At 42.6% G+C, this 18093-nt stretch overlaps 1 protein-coding gene across 1 annotated transcript in view; it reads right to left on the bottom strand.

Moving 5' to 3' along the window:
* Positions 1-18093, bottom strand: part of LOC117272465 (semaphorin-6B-like) — a 45428-nt gene that overhangs the window by 2617 nt on the left and 24718 nt on the right. The window contains exons 6-16 of the mRNA XM_033651408.2: positions 14172-14270; positions 13998-14088; positions 13612-13731; positions 11577-11665; positions 10208-10425; positions 9991-10122; positions 9551-9700; positions 9273-9449; positions 5966-6106; positions 4560-4637; positions 1313-1374 (exon numbers count right to left, since the gene is read on the bottom strand). Coding sequence (XP_033507299.1) covers positions 1313-1374; positions 4560-4637; positions 5966-6106; positions 9273-9449; positions 9551-9700; positions 9991-10122; positions 10208-10425; positions 11577-11665; positions 13612-13731; positions 13998-14088; positions 14172-14270 — 1357 coding nt within the window. The remainder of the gene's footprint in view (positions 1-1312; positions 1375-4559; positions 4638-5965; positions 6107-9272; positions 9450-9550; positions 9701-9990; positions 10123-10207; positions 10426-11576; positions 11666-13611; positions 13732-13997; positions 14089-14171; positions 14271-18093) is intronic.

Raw genomic sequence — 18093 nt, 5'->3', positions numbered from 1 at the left:
TATTACATATAGTGCTATTCAGCTACTTAGTGCTTTTCCCCTCCCAAGATATAATTTATCATAATAAATCAATAACTACAATAACACTCATAATTGGCGATCATGGCGTTCAGCATTATACGACGATTATCTTTAAAAGGAGCTCTTCTCCAGTCTGGCCTTGAGGCTCCACAGGCTCCAGGTTCACAGAGGCCTGCACTTGTCATCAGCACAGCTCAGACCACAGCAGCTGACTCTCCTTTTCTCCTCTCTCCTCTCCTCCTCTCCTCACACTTTCCATCCTGCAGCCCGGTCAGTGAGTCTCTCCTCGCAGCATACCATTACCTCAGTGTTTCCACCCCGGCTCTAATCACTCCCATCTGCAGACACAGCAGCACATGCCTGTCCCTGGCTCGGCCTCTGCTGCGCTTTCACCGCTCGGATTAGAGGCTGTCAGGTCTGCAGCCTGGCATCGCTGACTTCTACTGCTATCAGTTTCTAAGAGCGGGATAAAAACTAGAAGCCCATTCATCAGTTTAAAACAAATGAGTGTGACAAGGGACTGGAATGCGTTTTATGCTCTTTTTCTGGAAATTCAGATCTAACCGAGTGGATTTTATGACTTTGAATCTGGCCTAAAACAGGCGGAACAGTTCAGAAAGAATCTGCTGGAGAGGAAATGCCTGTTTCCACTGACTTTGTGAATTTCAGAGCAGAGTTCAAAGAGGCCCTCTCTGGTGCTGCTGCAGCGACATCTGAGCCTCTCAACAGAAGTGACATCAGTATTTTATGCTAAGCTATTTCCAGCTTTCTCGCCGGCTACCCTCGGTCATTCCCCTCTTAGATGTTCAGCTTTGAGAGAACAAAGCCTCACGACCGGGACGATGTTGCAGTTCCCATCCTGCAGCCTGTGGCGGTTTTGTCTACCAGCAGCTACACCTCTCACATCCTCCCTAATTAAACGGTCTCACACTGGGAACGTTTTGACCTGTAGGCAGTGAGGCTGAAACCAAAATCCCACTTTGACTCCCACCTGATTCAGCTCTGAAAAGAGACACCAAAACACTTAGTTGCTAATATCAAGGTTGAGTGGATCTTGCTGAGCTGGGAAAGCAATCACATTATACCTAGAATTAGATTAAAATGTGCTAAATTACAGACGTTGTCACAAATACTCTCACTTGGTTATATATATATATATATTTTTTTTTTCAGGACAAAATGTTCAGTGACAAGCAGACAGGTGTAATGATGGACTGAGCCACTAGGTGGAGCCTGCCCTCAGTCGGCTGTACACAGGCAGAAGCATCCATGTCATAGTGCTGCAACCTACCATCACAGTCTCCTAGATGGGAGGTAGTGTTTCCATATTCCACATCTTGTTGAAACGGCAGCCTGCAGTCACACAGAGATCAGAACATCAGAGACTTAAACACTTCTCTTCACATACAAACAGTAGGAAACATATTAAAGTGCCCTTAATTCACCGTATATAGAGTTATGTCATCTGTCAGACACAAATAACGATATATCTGATTAAAATAACTTGTTAAAAAAAACGCTTGTTATGTCCACATTCGGATAGAAAATTGCACATTAATGGGGACATTAGCTAATCGTCATCAATCAAACTGATATGGCACATATTGATGTGTCATCCAGTGTAATAGGATATGCTATTGAGCCCGTTATTGATTTTCTCCTTTTGCTTTCCGTCCCTAAGGGAGGTCAGAGGTCAGGGTCAGCCGATGATGATGGGAGCTTGAGGAGGGATTGTGATACTGAGTACCATGATTGATTCTGATACAGATACTAAGAAAGCTTCACATTGTTTATGGGAATATGAATTTATAAATGCTAACAACAGCAATTCTTTTTAAACTATTACTAATAGATAAAGGTTAATATTTAACACTGTAAATCACTAAATCAAACACTACACCGCCATACATCTTTACTGGTTACAGAACCACAGTTAAAATGTATTCCATTATTTTATAGCTTTACTTAAAATTACTGACTAAAATTATTACAAAACACAGACAGTGGACGTTTGGATTACTGAACCACAGGATGTGTGCTGTGGTTCAGTGGTTTCCTGCATGACCAGAGTCAGCTCACTGGCACAAACATACACTGGTTAAAGGAGCTGTGTGCTACATTCAGAGCATTAATATAGCAGCAAACAACTACTTGCTACGTGAAGATACTCTCACCGGCCACTTTATTAGGTACACCTTGCTATTACCGGGTTGGAAACTGTTTTGTCTCCAGAACTGTCTTAATTAACAAGGTGCTGGAAACATTCCTCAGAGATTTTGGTCCGTATTGACGTGATAGCATCACACAGTTCACATTCACGACGCAAATCTTCAGTTCCACCACATCTCAAAGGTACTCTATTGGATTGAGATCTGGTGACTGTGGAGGCCATTGGAGTACAGTGAACTCATTGGGTACGGTTACATGACAGCTTCTCATTCAGAATTAAATAAATCTGAATGAAATCATTCGGAATTAAAGTCTTTCCAGGTAGTTTACATGGGAAATATTCATTCCGAATGAGGATTTACACGGGAGATCAGTTTAATCGCCTTTATTCGGGTCTGCGCAAGGTTTGGGGCAGGGAAGGTTTCTGATTGGATAGGGGGCAGGGCGGATGTTACGTGTTTACATTTAGCGGAAGAAAACACTGTAGTCCTCGCTCCGGATAACAAGATGCTTGACGACGCCGTTCTTAGTGCCTTTTTCGGGCTTGTTTTGCTTATATTCTTGAAGCAGCAGTACGACAACAACCTTGTTCTGCTAATGCTTCATCTGTTGAGGAGGAGAAGGGAGGTAGAAGGTCGAAGAAGGGAGATAGAAGACCGTGCTGTGGTGAATGGAAACCGGTGAGTGCAACAAGTCCGACTGCTCTATCTCAGCCCGTTGCTATGCACGCTACGTCATCACGCCAGAGGGGCAAGGAAACGAGCATGTGCAGAAAGACCGGAATGGCTGGAATCAGGTAGGAGGTGTATACAAGACAGAAAAATTCTTCCATTCGGGTTCTGAAAAGAAATATTCCACCCCTGTGCACCCGATTAGATTTTCTTTTGGGTTGGCTGTTTTCATTTGGGTTGAGGTGTTTAGAAGGAGCATTTCTATTCGGGTAGGGCTTCCAACCCAAATGCAAAAGGAATACATGGCTCCATGTAAACGCACGTATTGTCATGTCCAAGAAACCAGTTTGAGATGATCTGAGCTTTGTGACATGGTGCGTTATCCTGCTGGAAGTAGCCATCAGAAGATGGGTACACTGTGGTCATAAAGGGATGGACACGGTCAGCAACAATACTCAGGTAGGCTGTGGTGTTTAAACCATGCTCAGTTGGTACTAAGGGGCCCAAAGTGCGCCAAGAAAATTCCCCCACACCATTACACCACCACCAGCAGCCTGAACCATTGATACAAGGCAGGATGGATCCATGCTTTCAAATTCTGACCTGACCATCTGAATGTGGCAGCAGAAATCCAGACTCATCAGCCTCTCCCCAGTTAACATTGTTAGCTCTGTCTGCACAACACAATCTCATCCCTACTCGTCAGATTTTGATGCTTGGGCAGCCTTTTGTGTTGTATCTTGACAACACAGTTAACTTGGGGAAACAGAAATACTTGGTTAGGGTTATAAAAAGATTCTGGCTGTTGTTGGTCACATCAGTCAACTGTAACTAACGACTGATGTGACAAAATAACTAAACGTTGACTTTTAGCCTCACAGGGGATATGAATGCTGGTCTCCTGGGTCAAAGTCCTGTGTTTGTTGGACCCTTCCACCTCCACTACCACCTGCCCTAAGCAGACTTTTGTGCTCTTTATAGTATGTCTGTTGCTCCAAATGTCTAATACTGACGTGGATGTGTTTTGTGACGACCCCTTGGCTCCACTAGGTGAGTCTGTTTTAAGGCAGAGGGTCGTCGTTGACATCATGGGCCCCACCTGGGCCAGTGTGCTTCATGATATAAAGCTCAAAACCTTCCAGCAGACTTCCCTCTAGCACTGTTAGCCGCCAACTCAGCCACCTCCATGTTGAGAGCTGTGTGCAGACAACCACTGAATCATAGATACATGCTGAATATCTAAAAGAGCTTTCCTTCTTATTTATCTATAATTTTCTTCTTTATATGTTTTGCATTCATGCAGAATTTTATTTCAATTACTGAGCAACATGTGTCGATTTCATTTCTGTTATTTCGGTTGTTATCTTCTTTTTTTCCTACATGTGTTACTATGCCCATAATTCTCCTTGAGGGGGCATTGTGGAATAAACAGAAATCTAAAATCTTGCTTGCAGACAGAGGAGCTCTCTCTAACTACAAGAACAGTCTGACATCCTTTGCTGCATCTACTCTCCTTATTTTATGTGACGAAGTGAATAATGAATTCAACATTAGCTTAGTCGCCAGACCTTTTCGTGTGCAACATAAAGGAATGTTGTAACTTTGCCAGTAAAACTCTCTCCACATAAAACAACTCGTTCCTGTGTGTGCAGACAGCAGATCTGCAGAGGTAGGTGTGTAGGTGTGTGTTGTCCTCACCGTGTGCCTGGTCTCAGGAAGGAGCAGGTGCTGCCTCTGGTCCAGCCACAGTACGGGTCTCGGGAGGCTAGACAACTCCTACACACCAATGAAAATAAAAAGTTGAGAAATGCTGAGTGCTGACCTGATTCTCACAGCAGCAATTTCGAACATTTTAACAGGAATCTCTCCCCGGGAAAGAAAGAAAAAGTTACCTGTGAAACCTGGAGACAGGTGTTAGAGCAGGGAAGTTAGTTAGCTTATTGTCTATCTGGCTAACAAGGTAACTAGTTAGATAAAGTGGGCCATTAAAGGGGCGGTTCACCCCAAAATCAAAAACACATATTTTTCCTCTTACGTGTAGTGCTGTTTATTGATTGAAATTGTTCTGGTGTGAGTTGCAGAATGTTGGAGACATCAGCTGTAGAGATGTCTGCCTTCTCTTGAATATAATGGAACTAGATGGCACTTGGCTTGTGGTGCTCAAAGTGCCAAAAATACATTTGAAAAACTCATGCAGGAACTATATTCTTTTACGAAACACCTGCCAACTTGCACAGAAGAAAGCGTGCATCGACTCATGGACAAGAGGATCATGCTCGTGACAGCCAATATTGGAGTCCTCCTCGGCTGAGCTGTAACGTTAGCTAGCTCAGTAGTGCCAGGTGAGCTAGCAGCAGTAGATGCAGGCTTCCTTCTGTGCAGTGATACAGTTGGAGGGCGTAGTTCGGTAGAAAGAAAATAGTTCCGTCATGCAACTGCTCACAACAAGGTCTGTGGATTATCTTGAGTTAGTGGGTCATGATTTCTGGAAAGAGACATTGCTGTTGAGTTTTTCAAATGAATGTTTTTGGCGCTTTGAGCACCATAAGTTGAGTGGCATCTAGTTCCATTATATTCAACAGAAGGCAGACATCTCTACGGCTGATATCGCCAACAATCACCAACTCACACCAAAATAATCTTACTGATAAATAGCATTTTGGGGTGAACTGTCCTTTTAAAATCCTAAAAATTGAATCCCCGTATGAGCAGTCACAAACAAAATGCCTTTTTTGTATTCATAATGAATCATCTATCTTAATGCAAACTTAGATGAAGATGATGTTGAAGCCTTGTGTGACAAGTTAAATAGTATCTCCCAGGATAAAATTCTCCCAAAATAAACAAACTAGCTGTAGTTTAACAAACACAGACGCCATCTATACCTTGCTGATTAAGACATCAGCAGAAGTGCATAGATTTTATTAGGACAACAGCACTAACAGGGAGTGAGAACACAGCGACAAAACAAAAGTTGGCCAGTGATTCGTCCCTTGGCCAGTGTCCACTACTACATTTAATCTGACCTAATTATCAGCCAAAGAAACACTGAGGGGATGAAAAATACTTTCCAAGGCACAAACAGGTGACTGTGTGGCACTTACTTCATGCAGCGTGAGTGCAGGTGGCAGCGAGATGTGGGCACTCGGACCAGACAGGAGGGGAAGGCCAGCAGCAGAGTGTGACTGGTGCGGTCCAACGACAGAGACAGGAGCTGACGAGCCTGAGGAGAGTCCTCGGTACACCTGGAGACAGCGAGATGCAGAAGTGCGAAGACGGGGAGGCAGAGGGTAAGGAGCCGGCAGAGGAAGGTCAATGTACGCTTTCTGGCCTCAAATTAAGTCGTGGCAGGGTCAAAGGCCTCATCTGTTAGTACTTCAAGCCAGACAGACCCCTGCCCTAACCCTCATATAAACAGTCACAACAGCAGCAGACTCTGCACACAGCCAGAGCTGTGCGGTGGGGTGGAAGGAAATAAACTCTGCTGTGTTAGCTGCCAGTGGAGGAAGCCCCAATTTTCTTCCTTTCTTTCACAGTAATGAAAAAAAAACAATGATTAAATCTAAAAAAAAAAAGATTAGATGACATCAAATAGAGATAAAACGTTTAGATGATCAATCAATAAGTCAGTCGACAGGGACTTATTCCAATGATAGTCACTTTCCACGCTCAAACTTTGCATATTCTCTGGTTCCAACGTGCACCTTTTATGCTTTTAAAACTAACAAGTTGAATAACAATTTTGGACATTATGAACATTTTACACTGTTTTTTGACAAGATGTTATCATATTAAGTGATTAATTGTCACATTAATCGATAAGAATGATTATAAGTTCCAATTCTAACACCTAACTCTTTAAAGCTGTGGTAGGAAGTAGCATTTTGAGCATATTGCAATTAAAGTGGACAAAAAATATTTTGTTTTAAGGCTTGTGACGAAAGACTTTGGCCAATCACAGGTCATTTCAGAGAGAGGGCACTCCTACTGGCTGTTCAGCTGCGTGTGCATGTCCCTTCTTTCAAAGCCTGATTCAATGGCGAAATTTGTGAATTTGGCAACCAATGAAGCTCTTGCGAAAGTTTAGTCAGGAAGACAATACTTTTCTTGCTCAGGCTGTAAGTTTCTTCCTCACCCTGTCATTCACTCCTTGCACGTATGCTCGCTCACTATCTCTAGGTGTCATTGTCTGGGTACGTCGATCGAGTCATCAGCTGATTCACAATAAACCAATCAATCAACAGTGACACCTTCTCTGTCAGCCTATCATCTTACTGCTCTTTATTTTAAACATGGCTCTTTCTCTGTCGTAGTTCTTTCTTGCTGCAGTCGTGCGCCCCCTCCACCTCCCCATCACCACCTAGCCTTTACGGATTCATCAGCCTCATCTGCCTCATCAGCCTCAGAGTCATCAGCTACCACCACCAGTGTCTGGACTCCGTGGGGGGATTTATCTTGCTGCCGCTCCGATGTCCCTCGACCACAAAATATCTCCCTCTGGTGTCCAAGCGCCAAAGACTTCTGTTTAATCTTAATCCGCACAAATCATCTGTTAATCTGTACACTCATATTCTGTATTCAATATTATCTTTGCTTCATTCTTCTGTCTCTCCTCATTGAACTGTCTACACTGCAAAGCAACCCGTAAAAGACAGACGGACTCATCAAAGAGAGAGTTTAAAACAGAGTCTGACAGTTAACGAAATAAAATATGTGTCAATATTAGTGAAGCGTTTAACCTTGCTCCCCTCCTCCTCTGTTAAATGGTATCTCCCAGCCATACTACATCATCAAACCATGTGATGTTTGGTATTGCCGGATTCAGGAAGCTCTTGACTTTTCAAAAATAACATCGTTTTTCTGTTATTTCTTATGTATTTTGCACCAGAGCAGCCTAAACACACATAGTCCAAAATCGCGATGAGTGGTGACAAGTCATGTCATGCCGTTTTTTGACGGGAAAAGTTACAGGATTACTCGCGAACTTATGTGGAGATGTTAGCGGGGACTTAGCTCATTTATAAAAGGTAAGAGTCTCACTCCTACCACCGTCTAGAAAGTGGGATCATAACTCACATTTCATGTGGCTTTATTTGGTGATATTTTATGGTGTTTCTGTGTCATAAACAACATCAGCTATCATAACCATCTGATTTCAATCATTGAAATGTTTGAAGCTGGCTGAGTGTTGTTTGATCACTGATAGTACTGTTTTGAAGCCGAGTGACCGACTTGTCATTTGGAGCTCCGCCTGGATCTTTTCATGAAAAAAAAAAAACCCACTGTAGAATGGTCATACTTTGAGCAGTCTTCTTCAAATTTGAAACAGATGTTCATTGATAGTGTGCCTACAGCCCCATAGTGTCATTTACCTGCTCAGATGAAGCCACAGACAGTTATTCATCCCGAAAAACATTTTTTATTCTATTTTAGGCAAAATCTTCAATTTTTTACTGACTTCAGAGGCCCATTACTCTGCCTCTGTATCACTTAGAGTGTTTCTGACACATTTTTGGTATGTCATTTTAGGCGTTTTTGCTGCAAAATGGGGGTGGAGTTAAGCAATGGGAGAAAACGCTGCTAGAGCCTTGAATCAAAGTGTGTCCTCCGCCTCACTCCCCACCACAGATCACCTCGCCGGGAGGAGAACGTGCAGCAGCTGCTCCAGAGACAGACCTCCATCAGCGGCTGCAGTAACCCAAATCAAGACAGTGCAAACACCACCAGATCATCGCACGTTAGACCCAGTGCAGCAGCTGGCTACCAGCCAGATGTGACACCCGGCGCTTGGGGGTTTGTGCTGGCTGAATTGCAGCTGCTACAGCTACCAAGCGAAGGTGCGACTCCTGAGCTGCTGCCCACTTTCCTCCGTGGGGAGCCTTGCTTGCTAATTGTTGTCTCATTTGTGGTCTGATGAACAGAGAGCAGGAGCAGAGAGAATGTGCTGCATGCAGCTGTACAATGAAATAAGATTAAATAAATCAATGTATGGGAAACAGTGGGTGACTGTTTGAAGCATATATATGCCTGTGGTCATCTCGTGGGAGGGGCTTAGAACAGAGAAAGGAGAGCTGCAGGAGGGAGGTGTATTTCCAAATTCTCACGTTCTTTTTTTCTCACCTTTTCCAGATTTCTGCCTACCCAGCTTTAACTATTTATAACTCATAGTGCTACACACAGTCAAATAAGTAACTCAATAGTTTTTAACTCTAAGCTGCACTTCAGCAATGTTAAAATCAAATATTTAAAATGAGTGTAATTGGACACAGTTCTTGGCTGAGGTGTCACTGCTGCTCCAGGTCTCAAACAGAGGCAGGCAACATGAGACCTGACTTACTGTACCTGGAGCAACATGTCAAAATGTATAATTTAATGCAGATCAGGGACAAATATGTCCCGACTCCTACTCACTTCTCTGGGTTGAATCCTTCCACCTCCTCCAGAAACACGCTGCTGTGGGAGACAGAATCTCCACTGGGAACCATTAGGAACTTGAGGATGGTTCCTCGAGTCGAGCCCAGGAACAAGACTGTACGATTCTTGTGGGGACCAGCTTCTGTGTCCACCACCATGGCTGTCAGCTGGTACCTGTGGATAGATAGTGGAAACATGTTTTCCTTCATCCTTCCTTCAAGCTATGATACATATTCTCAGATTTCATGGGTGCCATCAAACGTCCGAGTCAGTACCGTCCCATCGTCTTGACCACCCAGGGTCTGTGCCCCAGCAGTGGAACGGTCTCGTCCATGAGTGGGTGGGTCTTCACAAAGTTCAGCACCTCATCTGGCAGTGTGGTAGAGGAGCTAAATCTGGATCCCTGCACTGCACATCCTCCTGGTCTGCAGGCAGAGACAGAAAAGTAAGAGTTGAAGAGTAGATAGATGGGAACGAGAGCGATTGAAGTCCAGAGAGAGCAAGAAGAAAAGAGCCGGAGGAGTTCTTTTTGCGGCTGCTGGAGGCTGTATTAGAATATTTGCTGAATAGTAGTGAAGTTGCTGCATGATTGACAGCTGGAGTTTATAACAAGGGAGCGAGTACAGTAGACTGTATATGTGAGACAGATGCTCAGTAAAGCAGCACTGCAGTATTTTGCCCACGATCGGCTCTCATACACTTTGCATAACAATACCTCGGTTTAGGCACCGCTTCGTCCGGCACAGGAGTCCAAATAGACTCGGGGGATTTCTGCTCTTTAAAGCGGCCCTCAAAGACATGAGCGAGCTGCTGCATGTCAAACACACACACTGCAGAGCCGGGGATGCTGCCACAGGAAAACAAAAATAAGACAGCAGTGAGAAAAACAATGTTTGTGTTTGTTTGTGTACACAGTGTGTGCGTTCCCCTACCTGTTTGGCGGTGTAGAGAAGAGACCCAGGATGACGTCCCGTCCCTGCATGTGGATGATGTTGCTTGTGGCGTGCAGGAGGTTGAAGTAAAAGTGTGAATCTCCCGGGACGGAGCAGTTGAGCCGAGCCTTTAGAAATGTGGTCCACTGTTTCTCGAGCACTCGCTGAGAACCGCCCAGGTCCGCCTTACACACACGAGCCACACGGGACACCATCACCTGGAACATAAGACAAGAGAGGCTCAGTATAATGGAGGGATAATAATAATAATAATAATAATAATAATAATAATAATAATAACTGTATTTGGTATGGCACCTTTCATAGAAACAAAAGTGCCTCACAAGTAGAAGAAGATGAAGAAAAGCACACAACAATAAAAACACAGACCAGACATAGAAACACACATATAATATACAAAACACAGACATTAACAAATATAATACACATAAAAACACAGCAACAGAGGATGCCAAAAGTAACAAGGAACAGGCAAAAGAGATCTGAGGGCGAGAGCTCATTTTGATGTAAGAAAGAAAGAAAGAAACAAACAAAAAGAGAAAGAATGAGAGACAGAAAATGAATAAATAAATAAATAATAAAGAAAGATAAGAAGGAATGAGAGAGAATATCAGAAAGAACAGAAAAATTGAAAGAAAATAAATAAATAAATGAATAAATAAAAAAGAAAGAAAGATAAAAAGAAAGACAAAATGAATGAATGAAAAACAAGATAAGAAAAATTAAATAAATAAATAAATAAAGAACGAAAGAAAGTAGGAAAGGAAGAAAGAAAGAAAGAAAGAAAGAAAGAAAGAAAGAAAGGGAATAAATAATTAAAAAATACATAAAGAAAGAAAGATAAAAAGAAAAAAGAAAGAACAAAAGAAAAAAGAAAGAAAGAAAAGGCTGAAAGAAAGAAAGTAAATAGATAATAAATAATGAAAGACAAAAAGAAGGAATGAGAGAGAACATCAGAAAGAATGACAGAAACATTGAAAGAAAATAAATAAATGAATAAAAAGAAAGGAGAGAATGAAAGAACAAAAGAAAGAAAGAAAGAAAGAAAGCAAAGACGAAAGAAAGAAAGAAAGAAAGACAGACAGACAGCAAAGAAAGAAAGAAAGAAAGAAAGAAAGAAAGAATTAAGAATGCAGACAGAAAGATGGAAATAATGAAAGAAAGAAAAAAGACAAGGAGAGGAGAGAATGAAATAAAGAATGAAAAAAGACAAAGAAAAAAGACAGAAAGAATTCAGAAAGAACGAAAGAAAGAAAGAAAATTAAGATAAGAAAAAGGAAAAAAGACAAAGAAATAAAGAACAAAAGAAAGAAAGAAAGAAAGAAAGAAAGAAAAGAAAAGACAGCACCTTCTCCAGATGATGAAACTCCATGGCCATCTCTCTGAAGAAGAAATAGATGTGAGGTCCCCACTCCATGGAGCTCACAAAGTACGGCTCTGAAACACAATAAGAGGAAACACAGTCAGACAAACACTCTCACACACTCACACACACTCACACACACACACACTCTCACATACAGATCAGCAGAGCCGTGCTGCTGCCGGGGGCCACACGTAGCGCTCCACAGTCCCTGACATGCAGCTGTAATAACAGTCCCATCAACATGGACCGCTGCTGTCCATGGGCCTCGCTCATCAAGTATTCATGTCCTGTTTAATTTATCATCATGGACAAGAGGATGCACATTATTTATCATTTATTCATCCAGCACTGTTCCAGCGTTGACCTGCCCCAGCTTGTTTTCTTCCTCCGTGGAAAACAACTGTTCAGTCGAAGGCTTGTTAAAACCCTGAACCTGTAGAGTCCAACTAACCTCAATACATCACTCTGCCTGAGTGCATTGCTCTTATAATGAATCTATTAAGGGTCCAGTGTGGAGGATTCAGGGGGATATAATGGAATAAAATACAAGAAGTGTCTTTTCTTTAGTGTATAATGTGGTTGGGTTTAGGCAACAAAAGCACGTGGTTAGGTTTAGGAAAAAAGAGCAGGGTTTGGCTTAATCTTATGGGACATGAACACCCCTCTCCTGGGTGAATGTGGGTAATTGTTGGACCCATCGACCACCACTCCTGCCCGCCCAACTCTGACTTTCGTCACCTTAACTTTGATTCATATCCCACTGCGTTTCCCCCTGACACTGCCAAGTGCCATTAAACTATAACAGCAACCGGCCGCATATCATGCCGACTTCAAAGGACAGCTTTTTCATCAGTGTCTGCCGCCACAAGTCACTGCCCAGGCGCCGGATTTCGACGACTTCTGAGTGAGACCGGGTTGCTACATACAGAGCGGGTCCTCGATTGATCCATTTCTCCGTTACAGTAGCCCAAAACAAACAATCGAAACACTGGCTTTACTTTTTAATGAGAATGAAGCTTTTTGGTTGCTTTTTTTGTGTTGCGATGCACCTCATGTTTCTGCACTCTAAGCGTCTGGTGTTTTTGCTAGAGTGCTCTGAACTCCTTCAGTTGAAAAAGTTTCAACTCAAAGCGGAAAAAACGCCCCAAGTCATCTCTTTTATTGTCACCTTTTTTCCCATTGTCCAATCAGATGATTTGAGAGGCGGGCGTTGGTAGCAGTTGCTGGATACCCAGAGCTATACGCCCCTACGATAGACAGCAGGTTGTCAAACTGTCTGAGTCATCCTAAAATATGCCTGGAAACAGCCATCATGGAGGCAAAGCTCCTGGACCAACTGGTGGTACTCCCTGTGATCCACCCTCTTCTTTAGGGTCTCATGTACCCACACAGATCTCCGTTTCCCTGCGACCAACAAACTGTTTACTGACAGCCTCTCACCCTCAACCTGTGAAACACTCTCTTTGTGATCAGGACTTTATTCAGTATTTTAAATCACTGGGTCAGTTTGTTTTGGGGAGGACGAGACCTCTGTGGATAATTTGGCTCACGGTAAAAACCTCTTAAACATGTTGATCTTAAGTTACCACAAAGAAAATTTAAGCCCACATTAGCATGTGCCAGGTTAGGATACTGTCTGTGACGTGCCAAATAGTGTCAGGGAAGCACTGATTTGTAACATGAAACTGCTTTTACCAGATTAAATCACCAGTCTGGGGAGAAATAGACCTCTGTGGATAATTCAGCTCCTGGATAAAACCTCCTCCTCACCGCTAGAAACCACTACATCCCCCTACATCCAACACACTGCGTCTTTAAATACAGGCCTACTCATGTTTGGTTTCACTGCTTATTATTTAGCTCCAGCACCTCATAAAAACACCGCCACAGCCATTTAATTTTCTTTTGGTAAACTACTGAAGATAATGGTGATGGTTTCTGTTATTTGTTTCCTGATGGTCTGTTGAAGGCGTCTGACTCACGAGAGTCATTTCACTACGCATGTTTCTAAAAGTACCTCTGAACCATTTGGAGTCGTGTTTGACTGTGCGGAGGGCGGGGCTGTCTCCAAGACTGCGATAGATCACTGCGTCGATGGCCAGGAAGTCTGTCACAGTACCGGTAAAGAGACTACCGTCTGAGAGCAAGAGAGATGCACACAGAGAGGAGACGAGGAGATTAAGAAGAAGAAGAAGAAGAGAGGGAAGATACAGATGGAGAGATAGCACAAGGTCAGGGAGATTAAAACCAAACAAGCAATGCAGCGAGAGGTCTAACTATAAATCATTTGTAAAGGTAAACACAAGGCCACAGATGTTTCAGTGTCTGGAGCTGAAAACTGCATCTGATGACTGCGAGAAGCCCTGAATTCTTCATCTGTGGTGTGCACACTGAAGATACTACCTGCAAATAAAGCCACATTGGCATGCCGTGGATCATATGGACACCGTGCCATCCCGCTGACAGACTCTCCCACCATTTCTAGAGTGTCTCTCTGCAAAAAGAAAATAATTACATAGATAAATAAACTGGCAAGCACACAGAGAATGGCCAGCTGACAGATAGATGGATACTAACAGTGTAGTTGGCACACAGCGGGTTGAAGGCGTTTGTTCCACATACAAACAGGCCACCATGCTGGCTGAGCAGAACCTTGATGAAATTACGGCACTCTCCCTATAGAGAAAAACACACAAAGAAACAATTAAAGAGGAGAAGAAAATATCCAGGAACAGGGCGACAGGTTTGAACCCAAAGCTAAGCTCAAAACTACCAGTCGTAGAAAGAAGGCTGTAAGTGTTAAGTATGTAAAACGCAGCTTAAAACAATCCTTGGAGGAAATAACACCCTCAAGCACGCTCCATCTGGAGGAACAATAGGACGCAGACTTTATAGCTGTCTTCAAAGTGGAGGCCGCTGATTGAGCCGAGATTTAAAGCTGCTGCCAGCGAATCTGAAACTTGATGACACCGGTCAGCCCTTTGTGATAGTGTTTTACAAAAGTGCCTGATGACATAATTTTGCAAAGATGGGAAAAATAATTGATGGAACTCTGGTAAAAGATACCGTAGAGACCAGCAGTCATAAGTAACTCCTTTCCTCGCTCCACTCCACTCCACTCCACCAGAGCAGGTATGTCTGCACGGCTGCCCATCAGTGTGGACTTAAAATGACAGTCAGGCAGAAACTTGGGTCTCTTGTGACTGGTTAGGGAAATTGAGTCCTCTCCTGCGAAAATTACTTAAGCCCAGAGAGACCAAGAATTTGTGACGAGATGAGTTGAAACACGCAGCTTCTGCTGGGTCACACCAATGCAACTAGATGAGATGGTGTATCATCTCTATGCAACAACTCTCTGTATTTCCGCTCTGATTTCCAGCTTTTCGGGCTTCAAATGGACTGTGTTCATAAAAATACGCCATGTTTGGGGCGCACATACAGCGAGCCACCGTCTGACACCAACATGCCGTGAGGGCTCACCAGGGATGGAGCACCTGTCATCTGCGGTCATTTCGACTTGACCAGTGGACTTCACTACAAGCCGATTGACTATTGAAACAGGTGACATGCTTTACGTTCTAAAACCAGCTGCCGGCGATTTGACGAGCTGAGTTGCAGGTGACACCATCTGTGTGCTAAGCTAAGTTACAGATTCACTGAGTATCAATCTTCTTTTCTATATTCAGTTAAGAAAGCAAATACTCTTCATCCCCATAACATCTCAAACTATTCCTTTAATCACTTCCACCTGTGCTTCCCTGCTGTGACATATCAATAAGTGAGCTCTATAAAAATTACTCTCATAGTGTCACAAGAAGAACATTATTTACCAGTACAATATCAGGAGGAAAATTACACGTTTAAAAAGGCAAAACCACTTTGCTTGCTCAGCTCAGTCTCATTCAAACTAAAATACACTTACTAACACTGATTAGCCTGCAGTTCAAACACACACACTGGAATACCATTAGTTGATAAGCATGTATTCTTGCCATGCAAAGAGCACTGTTTGGTTGGCCTTTGGCAAACAATAATATAATGTGTAAATACAGCTGCTTCCACTCTTTAAGATAAGCTAACCAGCCACTGGCTCTGGCTTCATATTTGACTGCACATTAATTACCAAAATGCTGATAAACTACCTACCTAATAAAAAACAAGATAATAATATGTGCTAATTTTCTTTCAGTAACTTGCTGTACATGTGTTATAATAATCATATAAATTAATAATCAATTAAAAAAGCATTACAAATTAACTTGTTCAGGGGAATAAACAAAATAATATATGACACTGTAAAATAATGGTAAAATGAGCAATTTAACTTTCTAATTAAACTAGGGATGCACTGGGCCAATACTGATACCAATGTTTAAAATAACATTTTGTCATTAGCCGATAGCGATGTTTTTATATTAGTGTTTCTTTAGTTTTTTGTTGTTATTTATTCTTTTGTTCCAGGGAAACACAAAAATCTACACTATAAAAAAGTCCTTCATTACACCTTTGAATGAGCACAAATTTAATTAAATTTTAAAAGCCTTTTTACTATATGATACATCGTATTTCCCCCTCTAATACTTATTTTACAGTGCTGTGAAAACATCAACAAATTTCTCCTTCAAACAGCTGGCCAAAAGCTACATTTTACAAGATTACATTAATTTACCTCCAGTGAATATTCATTGTTACTGAATAGAGCTTGAACGCTTCACAATGTAAATCGATGCAGCCTCTGTAGGCTGTTTGTTGTTCAGCTGCTTTGAGGCAACTATGACTAGCTGCTAACGGCTAACAGCTAACTTAACTAGCTCTCCTCCTGCCCATTTCAACACAGATTTGTTGTTGTTGTTTTCTTTCTCTTCACATACACTCCTCTCAGAAGTGTAGTGGTAGCTAAGTGGGAGCCAGAGGGCTTTGGTGGTTTTGACATGATAACCATACACCATGTTTCAAGGTTCACGTGACGTCGGATAACTCGCTAATCTCCCCCAGAGAGAAGGGAAAGCGTAACAAGCTGGGGAGGGGGAAAAGGCCTCTCTATTATTTAGTAGGCTTTGCTGTGTAGTTATGTTGTTGTGGCCTTATGTTTAAAAATAATAGTAGTAGTAGTAGTAGTAGTAAAAAGATAAACATTTTGATTTTTGATTTTGATTAGTGGCACCCCCTATAGATGACAGTGCCCTTAGCATACCCTGGACATGAAAGGGTATCAATCTTCTCCTAGCAAGAAAGCAATTGAGTGTATTGCCCAAAAAACGGTTCCCTTTACACCTTTTAACAATGACTGCATTTCACTCTGGTGTTTCACCCCAACAAATTCTCACCCCGACCTCGTCACATATTTACGCTTTGGTCATGGACTTTCCATGTCCACATACGACGTGCAAGGTACCCTAGGTGCATTAGTTGTTGATATTCTGGGACTCCGTGTCAAGTTCTGCATTCTTGCAATATACACTTTTCACAGGAAATTTATATGTGTACAACACCGCGAATTGACTTTTTTTTCCTTCAACAACAGACACACATGGTTGGGTTTGGGCAACAAAAGCAAGTGGTTAGGTTTAGGAAAATAGAACAGGGTTTGGCTTTAGAATCTTACGGGATGTGAACTCTGCTCTCTCGGGAGAAAGTCAGCTTTTGTTGGTTAACCTCTAATGGCCGACGTTAAAGGACGCATTTTTTCGCTGCCCAAGCACTGGATTTCGACGACATTGGAGGGAGACCGGGCTCTTCAGCTCACTTCCCAAGTATTGTTGGCTTACAGGCACACCTGAATGCAACTGGGCCATCGCTAATGTTATTAGTTCCACCTGTGCTGCTTTACCTGCTATGACATTTCAAAATGTCTGCTGTGAAAAAGGTCTATTGACTGTCATAACTTTAACTGCACACTTCTCTAATAGATGCTATGAGACTGTAAAGCATTAGGTCTGGTCTGGTGACTGCGTGTCAGATGATTCACAGTTGCATCATTTGCCCTTACCCCGAGTTAACGGGCTTTAGCTTCACCTTTACTGTCTTTTCTCTTCCTCCTCTTGTGCTCTCCCCACCTTGGGCAAATCTTTCTCTTCCTGTCTCGTTTTTTCTCCTCTCATCTATGCTTTTTGAAGGAAAACATCTTTTCCTTTCTTACTACCTGGTGGCTGTCCTGTCTTTCTGTGTTTCTTCCCCACTTTTCCTCCACCTTCACACATCCCAAACCTACCTACACCTCCCGTCCTCAAATGATTTCAATTACTGTTTCCTCCCCGAGGCTGTGTCACTCTCTCTGCTCAGTTTGCTTTATAATGTTTCCTCTTGCCTCTTTTTCTTTTTCCATGAGTTCCGCCCAGATTGGATTTTGCCGGTGGCGCTGCCGCATTTACACAATAAAGCTTATATTTTAGGTTACACCCTGTCAAGCAAGCTGCCATCCCATTGAATGTTTCTCTTGTGCAGATTTGATCACATTCCCTCATATCTTGGAATATTGTCAACTATCACTTTATACACA

The sequence above is a fragment of the Epinephelus lanceolatus genome, chromosome 12 (genome assembly GCF_041903045.1).
Source record: "Epinephelus lanceolatus isolate andai-2023 chromosome 12, ASM4190304v1, whole genome shotgun sequence".
NCBI lineage: Eukaryota > Metazoa > Chordata > Actinopteri > Perciformes > Serranidae > Epinephelus > Epinephelus lanceolatus.
Note: the sequence above shows the minus strand (reverse complement) of the source record. Positions and strands in the feature narration are given on the sequence as shown.